Source organism: Ursus americanus, chromosome 2 (genome assembly GCF_024610735.1).
Source record: "Ursus americanus isolate L20-20 chromosome 2, mUrsAme1.1.p, whole genome shotgun sequence".
In the NCBI taxonomy this organism is placed as follows: domain Eukaryota; kingdom Metazoa; phylum Chordata; class Mammalia; order Carnivora; family Ursidae; genus Ursus; species Ursus americanus.
The window spans coordinates 10,384,819-10,407,754 of NC_142128.1; the positions used below are offsets into that span (position 1 = coordinate 10,384,819).

General features: G+C 57.5%; 1 protein-coding gene across 3 annotated transcripts in view; it reads left to right on the forward strand.

Annotated features, from left to right (window-relative positions):
- Positions 1-22,936, forward strand: part of GTF2IRD1 (GTF2I repeat domain containing 1) — a 103,698-nt gene that overhangs the window by 61,190 nt on the left and 19,572 nt on the right. For 2 of the 3 annotated variants that reach the window (XM_045786160.2, XM_045786161.2), the window contains exons 15-22: positions 895-942; positions 1,868-1,933; positions 2,938-3,121; positions 9,408-9,457; positions 9,685-9,741; positions 10,972-11,055; positions 14,383-14,566; positions 15,089-15,117. In XM_045786160.2, the coding sequence (XP_045642116.2) occupies positions 895-942; positions 1,868-1,933; positions 2,938-3,121; positions 9,408-9,457; positions 9,685-9,741; positions 10,972-11,055; positions 14,383-14,566; positions 15,089-15,117 (702 nt within the window). The remainder of the gene's footprint in view (positions 1-894; positions 943-1,867; positions 1,934-2,937; positions 3,122-9,407; positions 9,458-9,684; positions 9,742-10,971; positions 11,056-14,382; positions 14,567-15,088; positions 15,118-22,936) is intronic. The other variant, XM_087868259.1, reaches the window with a different exon arrangement.

The following is a 22,936-nucleotide window of genomic DNA, read 5'->3' on the forward strand; positions in this document are numbered from 1 at the left end:
CCTATGCTGAGCCCCAAGCCTCAGGCTTATCTGGTGATCCCAGGGGCAGGCTCACCTTTCCCTCCATCCTGAGCGAGTTTTGACTCTTGGCAGCTCTCCCGGGATCAGCCCCTTTCCTTCCAGCTCACCATCCCGCCTGGGACAGGGGACCGTGCTTTGTCCCCTTTGTCCTCACGTACTCCCTCCAGGAGCCGGAGGGAGAGCAGAGGGGCGTTGGCCAGGAGTCTGGCAGAGCTGGGCTCCTCCTGTTCCGCCACTGCCCAGCTCGGCTGCATGTTGTGGGCTGAGACAGACCCTCGAAGGCTTAGTCCTGCGTGTGAAAGCACCTGGCGACACAGAGCGCCAGCGAGCTTCCCAAATTAGAACCCCCCTCCGGTGGTTTCAAGTACTAACCAGCCCTTGATGCCTTCTTGCCTCCAGGCGAAGGTCAATGCCATCTCATCAGAGAGCCCCATGGACCACCTGCCCTGGGGTAGCTCCACGCCACCCACTTGCCCTCCCCTTATCCAACCGTCCTTCTTCCTCACATCCCTGCCGACTGGCATTCTGTGTTCGATCTGGCATCACAGCAGGAGGACAGAGCTTTGTCTCGTCCCCAAGTGCCTAGAGAAAAACCTAGCACACGGAAAGAAGGACCTACCAACATGGGTCCAGTCTCCAGAGAGTGCGTACTGAATGTTCTCAGACACCCGGCTCTGAACTTGGCCTCCTTGTGTGAAGACGAGGGTGGGGTGCCTGCCTGTACGGATCGAGGTCCCTGATCCCATCCAGGGGGGTCGCTGTGCTCTGCTCCAGAGTCATCCTGCTGCAGCCCCCTTGTCTGGCCTGGCCTTTGAAGCACAGGGCACTGGAGATGATGCCCATGGCTTCCTGGCACCCTCTGTTCTCTTTCAGAGAAAGGCCCCAGCGAGGACCCGCGGCCCGAGGAGAGGCCCGTAGAAGGTGAGGCGCTGTGCACCTCCCACATTGCACCCCATCACCCCATCTCTCCTCCCCTCCCCCGCCTGTCCTCTCCCTCTTGTCTCTGGTTCTCTCCACCCCATCTCTCCCCAACAGCCCGTTTGGAGGTGGGAGTCCTGTGGGCTGCCTAAGGTGGGGGGAGGTTTATAGACCAGTCTTGTAGAACCAGGAGGCACCTGGTCAGAGGTACAAGCCGCTCCTTCTGGTAAGGGAAATGCAGAGCATTCTCTGTCTTTGTTTTACACACACCCTGCTTCTCGCGCAAAGGTTTTAAGTCTGGAGTCTGAGCAAGTAGTATGGAGGCCGGAAAGCACAAAATTGGCCTTGTGTCCAACGGACCTGTTCATCCTCAGGCACACCGCGCATTCCCTTCCTGCCGAGTGAGAGTAGTGCAGGAAGAGAGATCAAAGTGGGGGTGGGTCTGTTTCCTCTTGGGAGTATCTGTCCCTGGAATGGAATGTGAGTGGGTGTGCGAGGAGGGAAGGGTCATTTCCCTAAACCCAGCCTGACCTGGGGTGGGGGTGGAAAAGTCCACGCCACCTGATGGCAGTGTACTCCATTTGCAGGCTTACCATTCACCCACTAGCTAAGCCACTTCCTGAGCTGGTCTAGAGTGACACACACTTAGAAAGATCTGCGGGCCATCTTAGGCTGCAGAATCTTCCAAATCTTCATTCAGGCCTGGTGATACCTTAGACCAGACATTTGGGTTCAGGACTGGTGGACCCGTCTGGGGGTGCCATTTCTGAGGAAATAGGTTACCTGCCGCCACCACCACCCCAGCCTCCCCCCATTCCAAGGTCCCAGTGCAGGGTCATTCTTGGTGCTGGCAGAGCTGGGACATGAGCTGAGAAGCGGGGTGCTGCTGCCCGTGGGGAGGCCCAACAGGCTGCCTTTTGCCTTCCAGACAGCCACGGTGACGTGATCCGGCCCCTGCGGAAGCAGGTGGAGCTGCTCTTCAACACGCGATACGGTGAGCCAGGAGCCGGCCGGGGTCCCGGGCAGCTCGCCCTCCCTCCAGCTGCACTCTTTGCAGAGGGACTTGGGGCCCCTGCTGTTCCCTGCTCTGGGACAAGGCAGGGAGGAGACAGAGGGGCCGGGGCCCACCGGGAAGGGGACAGGGACACCCAGGGAAACCCCGCTCTGCAGCGCCACCCCCAGCCTTCTCCATCACCTGCCCGCTCCCGGTCGGCCTCAGGCTCAGGTTGGAGAGCCCGTTCTGTCCATGTTCTGTCCACTGCTGTCACCACTCTTCTGTGCTCACGGATGCCCTCATTCCGGGTCCTCGGGAGGACGCGAACACAGCAAGGCCTTTCCTACTCAAGAGTCCGGGAAAGAGGATGGGGGCGGGGGAGGCTATTCTTTTATTAGGCCCCGATGGTTTGCCAGGCACTGGCCAGGGGCTTCACGCAAGTTTTCCCATCTCACAAAACACGTGTCCTCCTACCGTTTGACAGACGAGGAGACAGGAGGCCTGGGGAAATGATGTGGCTTGTCTGAGTGTGAGTGGTAGTGCCCGGCCTGGGCCTCGGACCTGTCCCATTCCCAAGGCGTGGTGTTGGGCCACCCGGAGTGTGGGGGTTATGGATGGTGGCAGGAGGGCTGTCTGGAAGTCCTTTCTGGCAGCCCAGGGACGACATCAGGTCTCACCAGCCATCAGTGGTTTCTTGTGCACTGCCTGGGTGCAAGGGTTTCGGGGTCCCACTGACTCGGGTTCGCACCCCCCAGCCCTGAGGCTCCGCTACCTGAGTCCTGTCCCCCTCTGAGCTCCTGGTCTGTTCCCCGCAGACTGGGGTCATGGTACCTACCCCTCAGGAGGGTTGGGGGGTCCACTAAGCACTGACTCTGCAGAGAGTGCTGGCACCTTCACCCTCCCCCCCCCCCCCCCGCACAGACACGGGAGGCTAGCACCAGGGCTCGTGGCCCCCTAGCCCTACAGCAGTGTAGGGTGGCCCTACAGCAGCCATGTCTCTGCAGCCAAGGCCATTGGCATCTCGGAGCCCGTCAAGGTGCCCTACTCCAAGTTCCTGATGTACCCGGAGGAGCTGTTTGTGGTGGGGCTGCCTGAAGGCATCTCCCTCCGCAGGCCCAACTGCTTCGGGATCGCCAAGCTCCGGAAGATCTTGGAAGCCAGCAATAGCATCCAGTTTGTCATCAAGAGGTAAGGCCTGGCCGCGTCCACAGGGGCCCCTCCAGGCTGGCTGTGGCGCCTGGGAGTAGGGCCAGCGTGCCGTCTCCGTCTGAGATTGGGGCAGGCTTTTTGTTTTAAAACGGTGGGGTGTTAGATAGGGTTTGGCCAGAGCTGGGCAGGCGGGAGGTTGCCCGGACCCTGCCCAGGCCTGCTGGACCAGTTTGCCTCCATGTGGAATGGGAATCTGCCTGCCGGCCTCCTCTCCTGACCGTTCTGAGGATTCTCTGGGCATGTGTTGGTGTCCTGGGCCCAGGGCATCAGGGGGCTGCTGAGAACAGTGGCCCATGATCCCAGGATTGGAAAATACGGCGGTGGCGGGTCCTTTCTGTTTCCCTGGGCCTCTCGTTTTTGTCTTCAAGAGCCCAGTGGAGCTCCGCATATCCAGCCCGTGTGCCCAGCTCAGACATAAAGGCCCCGTGGAGAAGGTAGAAGCAGCTGTTGATTTAAGGCAGGGAGGGGGGTCTGGTGGGGTGACCTGTTTGTTGCTGCTGCCGTGTGATACTGCTGTGTCACGTCATTGTAGCCTTGGTTTGCTTCAAAGTGGCAAGTAAGAGGAGAATCCTAAGGGTTTGCCCCCTTGGGGGAGTAGATGGCCCCCAAATTGGGAGATTCATGGCATTTTTCAAGAGGGGTGATGGGGCGTAGGGCAGGGTGCTCTCCCACGGGAGCCTGGTTTGCACCAGGAGGAACAAGGACGGAGGGTGCTCCGAGAGACACAAATAAGGCACATGTGGTTCCTCCCTTCAGTGCCAACTGCGTGTCAGGCTGTGGGAAGCAGCCCATGCCGCAGTTTGCCCTCAAGTTGGCCAGTCTCGTTGACTAAAACTACCATATAATGTCAGGTAGAGATAAATGCTAGAATCCAGGATCTGGGGGCAGAGAGGGGCATGAGGAATGTATCTAAGGAAGCAAGACATGCCGATATCTGGTGAGAGAGCATTTGGGTAGAGGGAGGAGCAGATGCAAAGGCCCTGGGGCAGGGGCATGCTTGTGTGTTTGAAGACCAGTGACACGCTGGTGTGGCTGTGCACAATGAGTGAGGAAAGGGTGGCAGGGAGGAGGGGCCAGATCATGCAGGGTCTTGGCTTGGCTTAAAGAGTTTTGGATTTTATTTTACATTTAATGAGAACTCACTGGAAGATTCCAAGGAGAATATGACACAATCTGGTCTTTTGTTGTTGTTGTTCTCCAACTATGAGGTAGAAGGGGACCCTGTGGGCAGGGGCAGAAGCAGCGACCAGCGAGGAGGCTTTGCTCTGGCCCCGGGGACAAAGTGGCGGCTTGGTGAGAAGTCACATTCAGGCAGTGTTCTGAAAATGGGCTGTCAGAATTTGCTGATACGTTGGATATGGGCTGTGTGAGAAAGGGGGTCTGAACGGCTCCGGGTTGAGGCTGATCACCTGGGGCGGTGGTGATGCCGTGCTCTGAGATGGAGGGGTGTGACATATGTTGTGCTTGCGGTGCGTGGGGGCCTTCCAGCAGGGGGTGGGGATGGCGGGTGGATAACAGGACTCACCCCTTCCTCGGGGCAGAGATCGGAGTGGGGACAGGACATCAGGAGCCGACTGCCCTGAGCATCCAGATTCAGGAGGGACGTGCCACATGCACTGCCTGCCGCATCCATCCTCCAAACCGAGAACCGGGCGGCTCAGTGGGGGGAGCCACGTTCACGGCCCATCCTCACGAGCTGACCTTTCTCATTAACGGTTCAGGGCAGACAGCTTGTCTCTCCTGTGCTCCCAAGCTTTTGTTCGTGCCGCTTTATACTCAGAGAGGGAAGCGGGTTAGCCCGGTGGCTCTCGGGCAGACTTGAGAGGCCGTCTCCTGGGTCCGGTCCGGACCTCCCGCTCCTCCCCGTGACCTTGGGCAGCTCGCTCGGGGGTGCTAAGCGGGGTGCACCGTACCGCTTCCCGGAGTGGCAGTGGAGGTCGAGGCTCAGCAAAGGGCCTGGCACACTCTAAGTACTCGATCAAGATGGGTTTGTTTTTTTTCTAACGTCAGGTTTTTTGGAGTTTAATGACATTCAGGAAAATTCACTGGTTTTAGGTGTATACCCCTTTGAACTTTGATAAGCTCGGGCATCACATAACCACCACCACCATCAAGATACGGGACAGTCCTGTCACCCCGAAACCTTCCCTTGTGTCCCTTTGTGGGCCACCCTCGCCCTTGGCGACCGCCGATCCGTCTTCTGTCGTCGTTTTGCCTTTTCCAGAACATCCGACACCTGCAGTGTTTTGGTTGCGGCCTTTTGAGTTGGCTCCTTTCACTTAGCTTTTGAGGCTCCTTCATGTGCTTGCCTGGATGAGGATTTCATGTCTTTAAAAATATATCTGTTTTAAAAAGTAAGTTTAACGGATTCCAGTTTCCTGAAAGCGAAGCGAAGAATAGGACTCACGTAGGAGAGCGCGATGAGCTTTGCCGGGCGCAGCACTTGGGGGCGGTGGAGCGAAGGCCTCGCTGGGTGATTCTGAGCGATTGAGCCCTTGGTATATTGCTTTTGTTATTTCTCATTTTAAAAATCAGCAGAAAAAACAAAATTGAAAAAAATAAAAATCAGCAGAAAATAGCGTTGGGAATATTAAGCGTAAAAGAACCACTTGTCGATGATCTTACTTTAGAGAAGGGTGCCTTTGGGGGTGATGTAAATGGTCTGGAATCAGGTAGAAGTACAGCTGTATCAACAATTTCGTGAACATACTAAAACCACGGATTGGCGTACTTTGAAAGTGAATTCTGTGGCATGTAAGTTCCATCTCAAAGCATACGTATCTATCTTCTTTATATATACGTACATATGCGTATGGGTCTGCTGGGGCTCCCATAACAAAACATCGCAGAAGGGGGGCAGCTTACACAACAGAAATTTATTTCTCACCGTTCTGGAGGCTGGAAGTCCAAGGTCAAGGTGCTGGCAGGTTTGGTTTCTCCCGAGGTCACTCCCTTTCACCGTGCCTCCAGGTGGCATTTTCTCCATGCGCACCCATCCCTGGTTCTCTTTCCATGTGACCTAATCTCCTCTTCTCATAAGGGCACTGGGCAGGAGATGAGGGCTCCCCTGATGTCCTCGTTGAAATTTAACCACCTCTTTGAAGACCCCGTCTTCAAATATAGTCACATTCTGAGGTACGGTGGCGGGGGGTCCAGGGCTTTAACATATGAAATTTGAAGGAGACACAGTTCAGCCCATAAAAATAGAGAGTTGAGGGGCACCTGGGTGGCTCAGTCATTAAGTGTCTGCCTTCGGCTCAGGGCGTGATCCCAGGACCCTGGATCGAGTCCTGCATCGGGCTCGTTGCTCAGCGGAAAGCCTGCTTCTCCCTCCCCCACTCCCCCTGCTTGTGTTCCCTCTCTCGCTCTCTTAATCTCTGTCAAATAAATAAATAAAATCTTAAAAAAAAAAATAGAGCTGACCTTAGAACAATATGGGGGTTAAGAGTGCCAACCCCGCCTCCTGGGCCCCTGTGCACTTGAAAATTCGCGTATAACTTTTGACTCGCCGAAAACCTAGCTACTTAGACCTGAAACAAATGTAACGTTGTGTGTCCGCTGTAAGCAGATTAGGGGCGCCTGGGTGACTCAGTTGGTTAAGCGTCTGCCTTTGGTTCAGGTCATGATCTCGGGGTCCTGGGATCGAGACCCATGTCGGGCTACACGCTGAATGGGGCATCTGCTTGAGATTCTGTCTCCCTCTGCCCCTCCCCTTCCCAAAATAAATAAATCTTCAAAAAAGACAAAAAAACTAACTACTGATAGCCTATTGTTGACCGAAAGCCTTACCAATAACATAAAGAGTCGATTAACATGTATTTGATCTCTTATATTTATATATATAATATACTGTATTATTACAATAAAGTAAGCTAGAAAAAAGAAAACGTGAAAAGAAAATATAAAGAAAATGCATTTACAGTACCGTATCAAAGAAAATGTGCATGTAAGTGGACTCGCGCAGTTTGAACCCGTGTTGTTCAAAGGTCAGCTGCGTGTTTACACAGGAGAAACCACCTGCAGGAGACCTCGCTCACTGATTGTCACTCTTCCTGCCTGCACCTGACCTCCGCCACATCCTTCTAAACAATACTCCGGACAACCACTTCCGGTTACAAGTGGCACAAAATCCAGTTAAACTTTCTAAACCTTTGGTCGGAAAGCATTCTTTACCCCGATCCTTGAACTTGCATGTGAAATTTTCATATCCTTTTATGCGTTCTTCTGGGGAGAGGGTCCTTGTTTTTCATCCAATTCTCCAAAGTTAAGAAACCCTTTGGAAATGGAAAATCATGGGTGGATTCACACAGACCAGAGACTGCTACTCAAGGAAGTCAGGGTGGAAGGTTCTGGCTCGTGTAGTGCTATAGTGTGTTCCGATCCTGGCCACCCGGCATTAGCAGACCCCAGCTGCAAGTTCAGGGGTCCCTAGGCCCCCTATACTTCTACACAACTAGCTCAGAGTCTGAGGCTCCCATGACTCCCCAGGGCTCAGTAATTAGCTAGAACACCTCACAGAACTCAGGAAAGCGCTGTATTACAATTACAGATTTATATCGAGGATACTAATCAAAACCAGCCAAATAAAGGGACACGAAGGTCAAGGTCCCCATGATATTAGGACGTGTCACTCTCTGCCACCGAGCTTCAGTGTCCTTGATTTCTATTGGGATTCATCCTTGATTGGGTCATTGGCTATGTGATTGAACTCTGTCTGCGGCCCCCTCCCCTCCCTAGAAATCAGGGACATTAGGTGGCTTGAAGCCCCAGTCCTCTGATCCCCGGGTCCGTCTTCCAGAATCATGAGTCATCTCGTTAGCATAAACTTAGGTGGGATCCCAGGGTGTCACCAAGAATAATAAGTCCGATATTCCTGTCCCTCGAGAAATACCGGAGATGAGAGGTTACCTCCCAGGACCCGGAGACAAAGACCAAACTCTTATTATGGAACGCTGACTCCAAATGCCCTGTTTTCACTGCAGAATTGTCCAGCAGGTTTGTCTGCTCGAAGAGGGTCTGGAGTCTGTGGCAGGCCGAGGGTGTTGGGGAGGTCAGGCTGGCCAGGGGAAGGCTAACAGGGGATGATGGAGTAGGACAGGTAGTGGAACCACACCTTCAAATCTCCTGAAGGGTGTTCTGGGTGCTGGACCAGGGTTCGGTGTGAGGGTGGGTCTGTAGGTGAGGCTGCCGGGAGAGGTAATGAGCTCCCCGTCACAGGGGTAGCCAAGCAGTGGCACAGAGGAAACCCGGCCTAGAAGGGAGCCCAAAGGCCAGACACTCAGGGCACCTCCCCCCCGCCCCCAGGTCAGGCGCCAGTGGATGAGGATTTGGTGCCTCTTCTGGTGGCGGGCTCCTGGGTATCTGCCCAGAGCTGGGCTCACAGGGCCTGAGTGAGGAGGGAGGAGGTACAGCCCCGGCCTGGAGCACAGCCTCAGGAGCTGAAAAGTCCTCCGATTGTATGTAGAACCCCCCCCCCACTACCTCTCCTCCTTCTCCTTGTGGGGAAACTGAGACCCAGAAAGTAGATCGGCCTCCCCACTGTCTCCTGTGAGAGTCAGGAGGGGAGCGGGGCTCCCGGCTCTCAGGCTAACGTGCTTGGGCTGCCCTGTCAGATGGGAGGTCTCTCAGCGGGAGAGGCGGCTGGGTGAGGGGACCGGGGCCTTGATGGACCCCTGGCCCTTCCCGCTGCGTGGCCTCGGGCACCTTACTCACCTCAACGCCTGTCTCCTCATCCTGTAAATGGGGCGGTGGAAACAGTCCTCGCCTCCAGCGTGTCGAGAGGGCCCCGCGACATCTGGGAAGGGCTTTGTGGGATCTAGAGGTACAGACATGAGTGCAAAGCGGGGCTTGGTCCCCGGGGCCCCGACTCTGAGTGACACGGCAGCTCTCAGGTGTCCCCCAGAAACCCCTGGACCTTCCCTGCCCCCCGAGATCTAGCCACATGGTCAGCCTCGGCTGCTTTTCTGCACTTCAAACCGGCCCCTTGGGAAGCGTCCCAGAACCGAGTGACGGTGTCCGCTCCACTTGGTCTGGGTCGGGCCGGCCTCCCTCTGGGCTGGATCCTCAGAGCCCAGCACAGCCCCCCCCCCCAATCTCAGGCGTGGGTCCACAGGACAGGTGCGGGGGCTTGTGGGGTTGGGGGGAGGGACGGAGACCCCAGACCTGGGCTGTCCAGAGCTGGAAGGGCCTCTTGCACAGCTGTGTAGACGGAGGCTCGGGGGTGCAGAATGAGGCTATAGTGATTGCCTGCTGTGCTGTTTTCCAGGCCTGAGCTGCTCACCGAGGGAGTCAAAGAGCCCATCACGGACAGCCAAGGTACCCTGCGCAGGGTCACAGGCTGAGGCGCCGGCCGGGTGTGGGAGGGGTCCCAGGTCTGCAGCCCCGTCCCTCATCCTTCTTCCTCTAGCCTGGTCCCGCCTCTCCTGGCATCCCCCACCGCCCTCCCCATCGGGTTCCCCCACCCCCAAAGATACCACCTCTGTCCTGGGGACCCAGGAGCTGGCTGCTTACCTGGCTTCTCTCCCCCCCCCCCCCGCCCCCAGAGAGGGATTCCGGGGACTCTCTTGTGGACGAGAGCCTGAAGAGACAGGGTTTTCAAGGTAAGGTTGCAGCTCAGGATGGGGTCAGCTGTCCCAGGGCCATGACCTCGACCTGGCTTGGGTCTGGAGGGCCAGGCTATGGGTGGGAGGGGCTGGCCCCCAACGTCAGGGCCTGGGGGTCTGAGTGAGGCTGGCTGGCAGCTGGGGCAGAAAGAAGAGGCTCCGTAAGGGTGTGGGGGGCAGGAGCCGGCCCACTGTCCGCTCCGTGCCAGGCAGTCAGCTGTCCTCTCTATGCCTGAAGCCAAAGGAGGGCGATGTCCCCGAGAACCGAGGCTCGGACAAGAAGGGCCGAGAGGCAGTGAGCAGGGAGAAAGATGGATGGAAGGTAGGAGAAGCTTGAACCAATGCAGGCAGGTTGGCAGGCGGGAGAGACAGAAGCAGGAAGTCCATGTGCGTGTGGGGACAGCTCCAGGGTGTGGCCATGAGTCCCCGAGGCCGGGTTGCTCCCCAGGTGGCCCCTGGCTGGTCCCTGTGGCTCTGAGGAGAGAGGTCAGCGAGACCCGTGACAGGTAGGGCCAGCCCAGGGAGTGGGGCACCAGAGATAGGACCCAGATCCCGGAGGGGCGGCTGCTCCCTGCCCTGTCTCTCTCTCTCTCTCCCTCCCGAGCGGCCAGAATTGGCTGCGATGAGGGGCCCTCACGGCTCTCAGCCCACCCGTGGCTCCTCATAGGCAACCTCACCGTAGATGGGGGTCCTCACCACACCCTCCAGCCGCCCAGAGGTCCACTCTGGGTCCTCCCTCACCTTTCTCTCTCCCCAGGCAGTGCCAGGCTGCAATCTCTCAAGGCCAGGGGCCCATCCGGGGTCCCCATAGCATGGGCTGTCACGTGGACTCCTTCACCGACGCCCCCAGCTGAGGGAGTGACCAGGGGTGACCCTCCCCACCAGCCCGCCCAAAGCCCCTGCTCCTAGCCGCCCAGGCCCCAGAACCTGCCCCCCTCGTGGAGCCTCTCACCTCTTGGGCTTATTTACTGCTTTGGTGGTTTTCAAATGTCAACAATTAACTTAATTTCCCACTCATGGCTGTTGTCACAACCGTGTGCGTCCTTCCAGAAAAACACACATCTCTGTCTAGATATTCCTTCTGGAGGACTCTGAGGGGCCCGCTCTGAGGATCTGCTAATATGCCAGAGAAGGAGCTCCCCATCATTAGAAAATCATATTCCTTAAAAGTCCCCAAGTGCCTTTTAATTGAACAGCCCCAATCCATAATTGTTTTTTACTTTGCAGAAAATTACGACGCTCGACTCTCGCGCATCGACATTGCCAACACGCTGAGGGAGCAAGTCCAGGATCTGTTCAATAAGAAATACGGTGAGCCCCGGGGTGTCCAGGCGGGAGGACAGCCCGGCCGCCATGGGAAGAGGCAGAAGCTTCCTACCCGTTGCTGTGATTATTTCTGGAAAAACCATTCACTCACTCACAGACATTTCTTGAGCACCTACTATGTGCTAGACTCTGAAGATAAAGCCGTGAAGGAAACAGAGACCCTGCCCTCTTGGGTCCTGTAGACCAGTGAGATAAGACAGACATTCAGTAACTATACCAAATCTAATAATGACGGGGGCCTGGTCCATGATTTCGCAGGAAAAAGCAAGCTGATCAAGAGAGACTAACTTAGATTGGGAGCCAGGGAGGCCTCTTTAAAGAAAGAACTGAAGGGTGGGAAGCACTTCATATCGCAGAGAAGGAAGGGCAGGCCAGCTGAGGGAATAGCATGTGCAAAGGCCCTGAGGCTTGTCCTAGGAAGGGACAGCAAGCTGAAGTGGGGAAATGGGGGCTGGAGGCAAGGGGCCCTGTGGAGCTGGCTGGCACACAGACCCCGTCACCTAGGGCCCTCGAAGGAACCATGGCCTCGGTTCTGCGTTTTGTTGGGAGGACTCAAGTGGCAGAAGGCACTCTAGTTTTCAAGTATCTTCCTAGCTGCCGCCCACGAGGAAGATGAATGGGCGCGAGAGGGCAGTGCCAGGCGACCGGCTCGGAGCCAGAGCGATGACAGGCTGGCCGGGCCCTGGCAGGGAGGCTGGAGGAAGGCGGATGGAACGGAGGCGAGCCGCAAAGGTGGAGTTGGTGGAGAGCAGAGAGGCAAAGGGAGGGCGAGGCTGCCCGTCGAGTCTGGCTTGAGGAAAACAAGTCCGTGCAGCCACCGTGCTTTATGGCCCCAAGTCACAAAAACAAACACACTGGCTTCACCAACCAGGGGTGTTGGTTGACTCCCGACTCCGTTCCTATGACCACAGACCAGATCACCCCGAACTGAGCGGCCTACGGTAACAATGGCCATTATTCTTCCTCCTGGTGTCCGTGAGTCAGGAGGCCGGGAGCGGCTCAGGGGTGGCTCTCTGGAGTCTGTCCTGGGGTTATAGTCAGAAGGTGGCTGAAGCCGGCGTCACCTCGACAGCTTCTCGCTCCCATGTGTGACCCTTGGGCTGGGGAACAGCTGGTGCTGGAACAGCTGAGCCCCTCGGGCCTCTGTCCCCGTTTCTGTGCCATCTCCGTACGTGGACTTTCTGGCATCACAACCCCAAGGTGGCTGGATTTGCCAGCCGGGTGGAAGCCGTCGCCTCATACTCTGTTGGTCGAGGTAATTACGATGTCCTGCCCACGTTCGAGGGGAGGGGACAACAGGCCGCAGTCCTCCGTGAGGGTGTGTGGGCGTGATGCAAAGAGGAGCCTGTGGGATGGGAGAAATGTTGGTGCCGCTGTCTCTGGACAGTGTAATGGGCCACAGCTCATAGCCGGGGGAGGCCAGCAGTTGGGCAGCCTTCAGGATCAACTGGATCCAGACGTACAGAGATGTCCTCGGTGTCTTTCCACCATGTTGGCGTCAGTCTCGGGCTGGCTTCCCCCTTGCTGGCAAAATGGCCACAACAGTTGAGATATCCCACCTACACCTTGAGGAAGGAAGGAGAGGGCTGGCTCTTTTCACAGGCTTTCTCCAGACAGCGAGGGTTTCTTTCTTAGAATTCCTGAGCCCTCCCCTTGTTTCTCGTTGGGCCCCACTGAGTCCCATGTCCATTCCTCACCCCCCATGGCAGGAAACCCCCCATGCTCACTGGGTGATGGGGACTTATCAGTGTGACAAGAGAGAGGCCGGGGGTGGAGCACATGGGCCTGGAGACAGGCGGACATCCGAACTGTCAGCTGGGGAGAAGGGACAGCATCCTCACCAAGGAGGGGAAGCTTGAGGGGGAGAGGATGGGTGCCATCTTGGATGTGTTGAGTTTGAGGGCTGAGTAGAGATGGTCTAGTCTACTGTTCAGGAGAAGTGTCTGGATTGGGTATAAAATTTAGGCCATGGGGGTAGAGGAGCGAGAAAGAGGACCCAGACCAAAGGCCAGGGAGTCCTGGTGTTTTAGAGGTCAGGTCCAGGCAGCAGCAGAATGACCAGAAAGAGGGGAAACCAGGAGAGTATGGGGTCATGGACATCAAAGAGAGAGCCTCAGGGAGGGGAGCGTGGTCATCTGTGCCAAGCTCTGTCAAGAGAAGGGCAGGTGTCTGTTGGATTTGGCAACATGGAGGCCATCGGTCATTGTAGCAAGGGCCATTTGGGAGGTGAGAAGTGGAGACAGTGGTGCTCCCACTGATGGATCATGGGTATAAAATTTCCTGTCTATTTTTTTCATTTCAAAAGGGCTCTCTTAGCCATCACATATGACCTAGTCAGCAGCACAGTCAGGATAAAGAATTAAAAACAGGCTGAAATCCATCAGGACAGAGTAGATGAGAGGTCCCCAGGGCTCCGGGAGGCGGGTCGGGGAAAGACTGTGGATGGCTCCAGGGTTTCTTCCCGGAGTGAGGAACGTGTCCTGGCACTAGCTCGTGGTGAGAATTTCACAGTCTCATGTGTATACAAAAAAACCCTGGATTATACACTTTAAAAGGGTCAACTTTATGGTATGGAAATTATATCTCAATGAACAAAGCACAAAAACAGGCTGAAACAATGGCTGGAAGCCAGGAGTCCTAGGAAACCACCAAGATTCTGTGTGTTGGGGATGCAGATGACAAATCAGGCTCTGAGTTTCCTGGGAGCCAGAGTGAAAAGGGAAATGAGTCTAGTTATCCCAGTCCTGGTGTCCTTGAGATAAAAATTAGTTTCTTGCACAGAGAAGACTCAGCTGTTCCTCCTCGCACTGAGGCATTCAGAGATTTCTGCATCGTGTCTTCATAAAGGGACCCCCTGCAACACAGGGCATGACGTTCTCAGTGAGCCCCTTGGAGGGGTCGCAGTGAGCTCCTTCCCTCTGTCCAGGAGGGACCCCAAGTGCAGTCTGCCCTCGGGCTGGGCGGGTCCCGAACCACGATGAGGCGGAGCCCAGGGTGCTGCTGGAGGGTCAGGCATTGTAGGGAAGGGCCAGCCACGCCCACCTCGCATCTTCCACGCGGGCTGCAGATTCTCAGGCCATCTGCCCTCTCCCCCTGCAGCTGAAGCCCCGTGTGCCTGCCCATTCCTCAGCCCTGCCCGGACACACTCGCTACCCCTGCACAACCCACTCCCTGACTCCCAGCCCCCCCCCACATTGTGCCTTCCCATGGGGCTACACGCCAGCCCGCGTAGCCTCCACGCGCATGCCTTGCCGTCACGTTTCACCCCCTGCTCTGGCTCCTGACAACCCGTCCCCTGTCCCTCTGCCATAGGAGAAGCCCTGGGCATCAAGTACCCTGTCCAGGTCCCCTACAAGCGGATCAAGAGCAACCCCGGCTCGGTGATCATTGAGGGGCTCCCCCCAGGAATCCCGTTCCGAAAGCCCTGCACCTTTGGCTCTCAGAACCTGGAGAGGATCCTTGCCGTGGCTGACAAGATCAAGTTCACGGTCACCAGGTACTCAGGGGAAGGGTGAGGAGGCCAGACCAGCCTGGGCGGGGGCCCTTGGCCTTTCCTTTGATCTGGTCCTGCCTTGTTCTGCTGTCCGGTGCCATCCTGGGTCCTGGGTCGGGGGTGGGGGTGCAGAAGGTGACTGCAGGCCAGTCAGGGTGCTGGGAACCCCACATCAGCCACCACAACAGAGGGGTGGCCTTCCTGTCACCTCCTAACCCCTGCAGCACCTACTCACTGCCCTCCCAGCCCCTGGGAGAGGCAGTCAGCCCACTTCAGAGGGGAGGACATGGAGACAGGTGATTAGCCTGGGGTCACAGAGCCAGCCAGGTCAGAGCCAGCAGGAGGCCCTGGTCACGCTCCCGCACGGCACACTGCCACATCGTCACCGTGTCCGGCCCGAGCACTGAATCCCGGGCAGGTCGTTAAAAGGCTGTCCTGAGGCAGCCAGTGTGGGGTGGGCCCCCAAACATTTCCGAAGAGCTCCCGGGTCCCCCCTCTGATACTCCCATCTCTGTTTCCTTCCAGGCCTTTTCAAGGACTCATCCCAAAGCCTGGTAAGAGGCACTGGCTGTGGGGGGGCCGCTTGGCGTGGGAGGCCGGCCGCAGTGCTGGGGGCCGGAGGCCGGAGCCCAGCTTGCTGTGGGATGCCAGGCCCTGCCCTACTGTTCTCCCACCTCCTCTGGGCACCGGCCCCAGGTGGGAGGAGGTCACAGTGGAACCTCGGGCTGAGAAAAAGGGGTGGGGGGGCGGTACGGGTGACTCTCGTGCTCAACCTGGCCAGGGTTCAGGAAGGAGGGGCCGGGCCGGGTCCCTGCCCTCCACTCCTGATGAAGGGGCCTGGTTGACCTGAGTGTGTGGGTGAGCTTGGCGGCAGGTGGTTCCTAACTGCAGAGGGAGGGGTTTCTGCGTAAGGCCCCATGAGCTTGGTGGTGAGATGGGGGTAAGTGCTTCCTCGGCCTTAGACGGTAAGCTGCCGCTCCTGACCTCCTCCCAAGGCACCCGTCTCCTCCGTGGGCTGTGTCCTGGCCCTCCCAAACCCTGAAGGAGGGTGCCTGGCTGGCTCGGTCGCTAGAACAGGTGACTCTTGGTCTCAGGGTCGTGAGTTGGAGCCCCACGTTGGACATAGAGACAAAAAGAAAAACCAAACAAAAAAAAAGACTAAAAAACCCGGAAGGAGCAGAGACTGTCCCTGTCCCTGCAGGGGCAACAGGACTACCTTGTGAGCACTCTGGGCTGCCCACGCTGAGTCGTTGACCCCAAAGCCTGTGTATAGCGAGACGGGAGGCCTTACAGCCTTGCCCCGGCCGCATCCCAGGAGACGCAGAGGGAGCGCAGAAACGCAACGAGGCCGTCTGTGTGCTCCCAGCCCCTCCTTCCAGAAGGAAGGGTCCCCATGGGGGCCGAGCGTGTAGCTGCCCCGGGGGCAGGCACAGTCTTCAGCGAACTTGGAAAGCAGAAAGGGAAATCAGGTCGGACACCTGACCTGTGCTACTAGGGTCAGCGCTTCGCACTGACCTTTTCCTGTCTCCTTTTTACGGAGGAGGAAACGGAGGCAGGGGGAACATCGGTGACCCGCCACCTGTAGGGGAGGCACTGTTGCCTGGCTCCCTGCAGGGAGGCCCCGTGATCCGGGTGGTACGTAACTCGGGGCAGCCACTGAGTAGAGGAATGTCGGGCTTTGCGGACCAACACTGCGGGGCAGAGGGTCCGCCGGCAAGCCTCACGCAGACCACAGAGCTTCCCGGCCCTTCCGCTAACAAGGGCTTGCCCTCCAGCCCGGAGCTCGGTGGCCCATTGGCTGTTAGAGCGGCTTCTTGACGTCCCTGGGCCAGTCTGCTATCCACCCACCCCTTGGCCTATGCTTTGGCTCCTCTGTGCGCAGAGAGAGCCCTTGGGAATGCTTTCTCTGCCCACGTGGTGCGGAAGAGGGTGGCAGGCTGCTTGGAAGAGGTGATGGGAAAGTAGCCCTTGGCCCAGTCTTCAGGATGGACCTGCCACTGCCTTTCCAGGCATTGGCATCGCGGGCTGGGTGGCACCCTGGAGGGGCCAGGACACACGGAATGGCCAGCCGGCTCCATGCTCACTTATGCCACTCGTCACGCTGTGCTGGGAAGGTGTCCAGGCTCACAGGGGCCTCCAAGAGTTCACTAGAGGTCACAGCCTGTCCCCAAACCCTCCATCAGACAATCACAAAAGCCTGATGCAGGCCAGCTGCTGGGGTCCCCAGGTGAATTGGAGCGGGGGCTCAGGTGTCAGGGGAGGCGGGACGTTAGCAGGTGCTGTAGTCTGGAGGAAGGTGGGCTGAGCCAGACGCAGGTGCCCTGGGCATGTGGAGGGGTGGCAGATAATCTGATTTGGGTTGTGGGTTGGTGACAGCACATGGGCCGTGGGAAGGCACAGGCTGGAGCTCAGACAGACCTGGGTTCAAATCCCCGCACCCCCCTTACTACCCATGTGACTCTGGGCTCATTATTTCACATCCCCAAGCCTCTGCTCATCTGTATGATGGAGAAAGGCATACCTGCCTCCTTAGGTGATCGGAATTGGATAAACGATGGGCAGTGACGGGCGGGCTGTGGAGGACTGTTTTTCCTGTCTCCAGGGGGGCTTCATCCTGACACTTGAGTGAGACGTTTGTGAATCCTTCAGCCCTGGACCGGCTGTGATGGGACGTGCTCAGCCAGTAGGGGCAGCAGTGGTTATTCCTGGGGCTTGGGAAGGCTTCCTGGAGGAGGCGGCATTGAGCCAGGCCTCGGAGAGGAGCAGAACAGTGTGTAGTACCGGTGCAGGACCCATCCTAAGTGAAGGCACGGACGGAGGGGCCGGCGGGGGGGGGGGGGGGAGGGGGGCGTGGCTGGGGCCGGGGGAGGGGTGAAACCAGCATGGCCAGGAGGGTGTGGCGTGTCACGGCAAAGACACAGGCCTTTTCCTGGGCACATGTTCCTCCCCTTTTCCCTGGGCTCGTGTCCAGGTTCCAGAAGGCTTCATAGTGCCAAGGAGTGAGGGCAGGGGGCCCACCAGGTCTTGAATGTCATGTGTCCACGTTGGTACCTATAAGACATCCATGGACAACCGTCCGTGCAGCTGGTTGGAGAGATGCCCCTTGCTCCTCCCCGTTGAGGCTTCCACAGGGCCTGGAACCTTCTAAGAAGCGCACCCATGTAGCCACGTCCATACTGCAGAGGATTTGAACATGCAAACCAGTGACTGGGGAAGGCCTGGTCAGTGAGTGGTACAGGGTGGGAGGGCAGATGAGGGTGTGGGGGGGGAGGTGCAGGGGTGTGAGGCTTGGGAAGAAGGGGGCTTTCCTGGGAGGGGAGGCCTGTTAAGGATGGCTCTGAGAGTTTCTAGGTGATTTATCGAAGGCTCCCATAGAAGCCTTTCCTAACAGAACCATCCGAGAATGAATTCTAAAGAAAATTATGCTTTGAAGGTAGATCGGTCGTTAAACCTGGGGCTTTCACGATGCTTCCTAGAATCGTGGGCCAGGTCAGAGTAGGGCGACGGTGTGGCCATTCCTGAGCCAGCTTTGTTCTGGGCCAAAAGAGACCATCCCAGATTCCTTTCATGTTGTTCCATGGGTACCTCAGGTTTGCTGTCAGGGCCTCGGTTTCCCCCCTGGTGTCTAGAAGCCCTTTCTGCTCATGCTGAGTATTGGCCAGGCGCCTGGCTAATGATGGACTTGGACCGAGTCTCAGAGGATGGTGGGTGGGATTCCGGGCCTCTGGTTGGGGGAGGGTTGGGCCAGTGGCTTGCCAGATCCCTAGGGGGTGGGGCTGCAGAGGCATGGTGGGGCCAGGCCCTGCACTCGTACCAGCGTGAGCTCCAGTCCCACCTTCCGTGGGCCCAGGTGATCCAGGCGTGACCTCAGGAGCTCTAGCGAGTGAGGCCCAGGAGAGGTCCACGCCATTGGAGCTGTTGCTGCCTTGCTGGGCTTGAACTGCGTTAAAGCAGGGAGGCTGGGCTGGGGGGGGCGGGGAGGCAGGTGCCTGGGGACAGCGTCCCTCAAAGCCCCTGGCATCCAGCTCTCGGGCGCAGATGTGCCCCAGGGGCCACAGGCCACCGTTCCCCACAGAGCACAGCGGTCGTGTTTGCTGTGGAGGGGGCCTGGGTGAGCCTGCCACCAAGTCAAGGCACTCTCCCCAAACCCAGAGGGCCCCACGGCCACGAACACCCAGCCCAGCAACAGAGGCTGTTCAGGGTGCTGGAGAGAAGCAGTGGTGACAAAGGAAGGAGAGGCCCTCCGCCCAGGGGGCTGGTGTAGTAACCACCACAGAACATTCTAGTAGGTCATAAAAAACCCGAAGGGAAATGCAGATCCGTGCCCATGGTGGAAATTTGGAAAATACAGAAATCTTGTGCCCAGATGGCTGGTCGTTTTTAGGATGATAACATTTCTTCCAGATTTTTCCCCAAGCTTATTAACTTTACATCTTGCTGTTGTTCTTTCTATAAATTTACATACATACACGCTGAAAACATAAGCATTCTCCAATGTTTTTAAAACGCCTTATGACATTCCCTCATCAGGCTGTGTCATAGTTACGCAATTGTCCTGTCTGTCCCCCAGCTGTGGACATGGGATGACTGCTCACACCGTGGACGCATGACCTCTCCATCACGCTTATGACATGCCGGTCATAAAGCCTTCCCATGGCCGCACGTGGGCGCTCCCCCAATAACCAATCTTACAGAAAGAAAGTGAGTTTCAGAGAGGTTAAGACACTCGCTGAAGGTCACACAGCTTGTACCCATGCCTCCCGACCTTTCATCCGCACTGGGTGGCTCTTTGCTGCCCCCTTCTGGCTGCTGGCCTCTATAACATGGGTCCTGCCTCTCTCTCTCTTGAAGCTCACGATGAATTCTTTGAGTTTATTTGTATGGCAAAAATATATTGAAGGGGTTCCTGGCTGGCTCAGTCAGAAGAGCGTGCAGCTCTTGATCTCGGGGCTGTGAGTTCGAGCCCCATGTTGGGTGTAGAGATTACTTCTAAAAAAATTATATATAAGGACGCCTGTGTGGGTCACGCTTGTTAAGCGTCTGCCTTCGTTTCAGGTCATGATCTTGGGGTCCGTGTCTAGCTCCCTGCTCAGCAGGGAGTCTGCTACTCCCTCTCCTGTTCCCCTCCTGCTTGTGCGCTCTCTCTCTCAAATAAATTAATATATATCTGTATATATAGCTTACTTTGTGGCAAGCAGAAGCTAGGAATACAAAATAGACGGGAAATCTCTACCGTTGTGGAGCTTATTTTCTAATGGGGGAGATAAATAAGGACAAAGAGCAATGTATTTGATAGTGACAAATGCCATGGAGACATGTAACACAGATAGGATTGTCGGAAGGACAATTTGAGATAGGCCGCAGGAGTTAAGACCTGAAAGAAATGAGGGTATGAGCCGTGTAGAAATCCCAGTCGAAGCATCTAGGGAGGGCGTCAGTGCAAAGGCCCTGAGGCCCTGGACGTATTTTGGAAGTAGAGCTAACAGGATTGCTGATGCAGTGAGTGTGGGGTATGAGCAAAAAAGATTTTGTCCTGAGCAGCTGGAGGGCAAGAGGGGTCAGGATCTGAGTGTCGGGCAAATGAGACACCCAGGTGGCCGGGTTGGACGGGCGGATCTGTAAATCACAGCATCCTGCTGGAGACATGCAGCTGGGGGCCGTTCTGCATGTAACGGGTTTTCGTCGTGAAGCTGGATCACCGTGGGGGTAAGTGTGAACAATTCGAAGGGGTCCAGGGAGGAACCCTGGGCCCTCCCGCATTCGGGTGTTGGAGAGATGAGAGGCGGCCAGATGCCAAGTGAGAAACTTGGAGAGTGGCCACCTGAGCCGGGTGCTGCATGCAAGGTCAAGTACAGAGGACCCGAGACTGACCCATGGGGTTGAGCAGCCCCCAGAGGTCATGGGCAGTGGGGTTGGGAGCCGTTCCGGGGAGGGGGCCTGAGTGGGTTGGCAGGCTCAGGAAGGAAGGAGAGCAGAGAAATGGGTCGCACGAGGGGCAGGAGAGAGATGGGGCGGGTCTGCTGGCTGAAATGGGATCAGGAGCGGGCTTTAGAGGTAAGAATAGCCACAGCGTAATTTTAGAGAAATGAGTGATGGGGGTGAAGAGGGGCAAGAGGAGGGACGCCACCCCCCTACCCCGAAACAGGATAGGTGGAAGAGGGGAGCTGAGAGCTGGTGCAGGGGCCCCTGCCAGCTCCTCCTGGGGGGACAGGAAGGTGATGGGGCAGGGGCTGTGGGTCCCAGTGGGGACGAGAGACGGGTGGAGTCAGGTCCTAGAGGCCAGGGCTAGAAAGATGGGAAGGGACAGTCCCCTCCATTGTGATGTGGGCTACGTGGAGAGGCCACCACTGTAGATGACCGAGACGTTTAGACGTGGCTGGAGGAAGGACAGCAGGTCGAGGCGTGGAGCGCCGGGGGCTTGGAAGGCTTGTCTGCCTGTGGGTTGCTCCGCAGGAAATGTGACAGGAGCGGTGTGGGTGTCCTGAGCCCCAGGCGCCGTGAGCTCAGTGCCACCTGCAGGCAAAGATCAGCCCTTCTCCCCCTGGAGACCTAGCTCCCCGCCAGGAGGCCCCCTGAATCGGGCCCGGGAAAGCGAGCTGACCTTCCCCAGGTGGAAAAGGGAGCCGGAATTCCAGACTGAGGGGGGTGGCGCCCACAAAGGCGGGAGCTGTGTCCAGCTCTTGCGAGCGCCCACACATGCCAGGCCCTGTGCCTCTCACCCGGCTTCATGGAGCCCCTCCCAAGCCTGTCGGGCAGATGCTGTGGTCATGCCCATTTTACAGCTGAGCACACTGGGGCTGCGAGAGGCAGCCTGGATTGGCACAGGGCCCAAGTCATACCCAGGTCTTCGTTCTTGGAGAGCCTGAGCAGGGAGTGTTGGGCGGTGGGGGAGGAGGGTAGCAAAAGAATGAGGCCAGAATTAGAAAAGGCCTGGACCAAAACTTCGCTGGTGACTCAAGCTTTATCTTGTAGCATTGGAGGCTTTCTTTTTGAGTCAACGAAATGATAGGATCGAATTTGCATTGTCTTACGATTACCGTGGTAACCACGCTTCCACCCACCAGGGGTGGATTGGAAAAGCAAAACTGGGGTGGTGAAGCCAGGGGAGGGTTGAGGAGGCTGGGCAGGACGCAGAGGTGGGTGGTGCTAGGATCTAGAGGTGGCAGCAGTATGGGAGGGAGACCAGGCGGAAAGTTCTGGAAGGGTGATGGTGGTACCCAAGCCCCAGGCTGGGTCTCTGGGCCCGTGAGACATCCAGGGGCCGATAGCACTGGGTGGGACCGGGTCGGTGCTTTAGCGCAGGGTGGCGATGGGGCTGGGCACCGTCCATGTGAAGGTGGCAGCTGCCGCCACCACTCGGGCCAGTTCGTGGCCAGTGGAGACGGCCCAGGGGGCACACTGACCTCCGAGAGACCTTGCAGGAAAAGAGCCTGTGAAGGAACAGGGAGGCGGAGCCCCAGGGAAAGGAGGTCGAAGAATTTGCTGGTAAGAAGAGCTGAGCACAGGGCCTTTCTGGGAGACACCAGAGGGATCAAGGAAATAACATTCTAGAACTATTCTCAAATAGCAGTGGCAAAAAAAAAAAAAAAAAAAAAGCATCTCATTAGGTAGTGAACTCCCCGTCACTGGGGGCATTTGAGTGGAGATCGAGCAGCCACTTCCCACGGGGAGCCACCTTTGCCTTGACTGTCACCTGCCTGGAGAAAGGATGTTCCTGGCCTTTGAGAACCAGGAAGGGCTCAGAGGGAGGTGGGTGGGTCCTCACCCACCTCATCACTTCCCAGTGCCTCCCAGCTCCCCAGCTTCCCCACAGCCCCCTCTGGTTCTTGGGAACCACAAGCGAGGTACAGGCCCAGCCACCAGACCTCAACTCCCTCCTGGGCAAACGCAGGCCGCCCGGGACCCAGGCCCATTTTCTCTGTTCCGGGTCCCCCCGACCCCAGCGGCATGGCCCTCCCTGCCAGCTCCAGGGGACTCTCTGATGAGCAGCCAGAAGCCAAGAAGCAGGCCCCCCTCCTCCACACTCCCCACCCCAGAGCAGGGGCTCCGGGTCCCAGAGACAGAGCAGAGCTGCCGACTTCCTGTGTGACTCCAGCAAGTCAGGTTTGCCTGCCTGGGCCTCGGTTTCCCTACTTGGAAAGCAGGAAGGTCCCACGCCGGGGCCGTCCTGGGGTGCACGGCCAGGGCAGGGCGGGGAGGACCGGGTGGCCCGTCGCGCACGGGAGGTGGCGAGGTGGAGAGGCCAGCCAGGCGGAGCGTGGAGGGCCTGGAAGGCCTGGCTTTGCAGCGTGGACTCGACCCTGCAGACCCGGCCTTGGCAAGCTCTTCCGCTGACGTCCCCCGCGGCTGGAGCCCCAGCACCCCTGCAGGGCA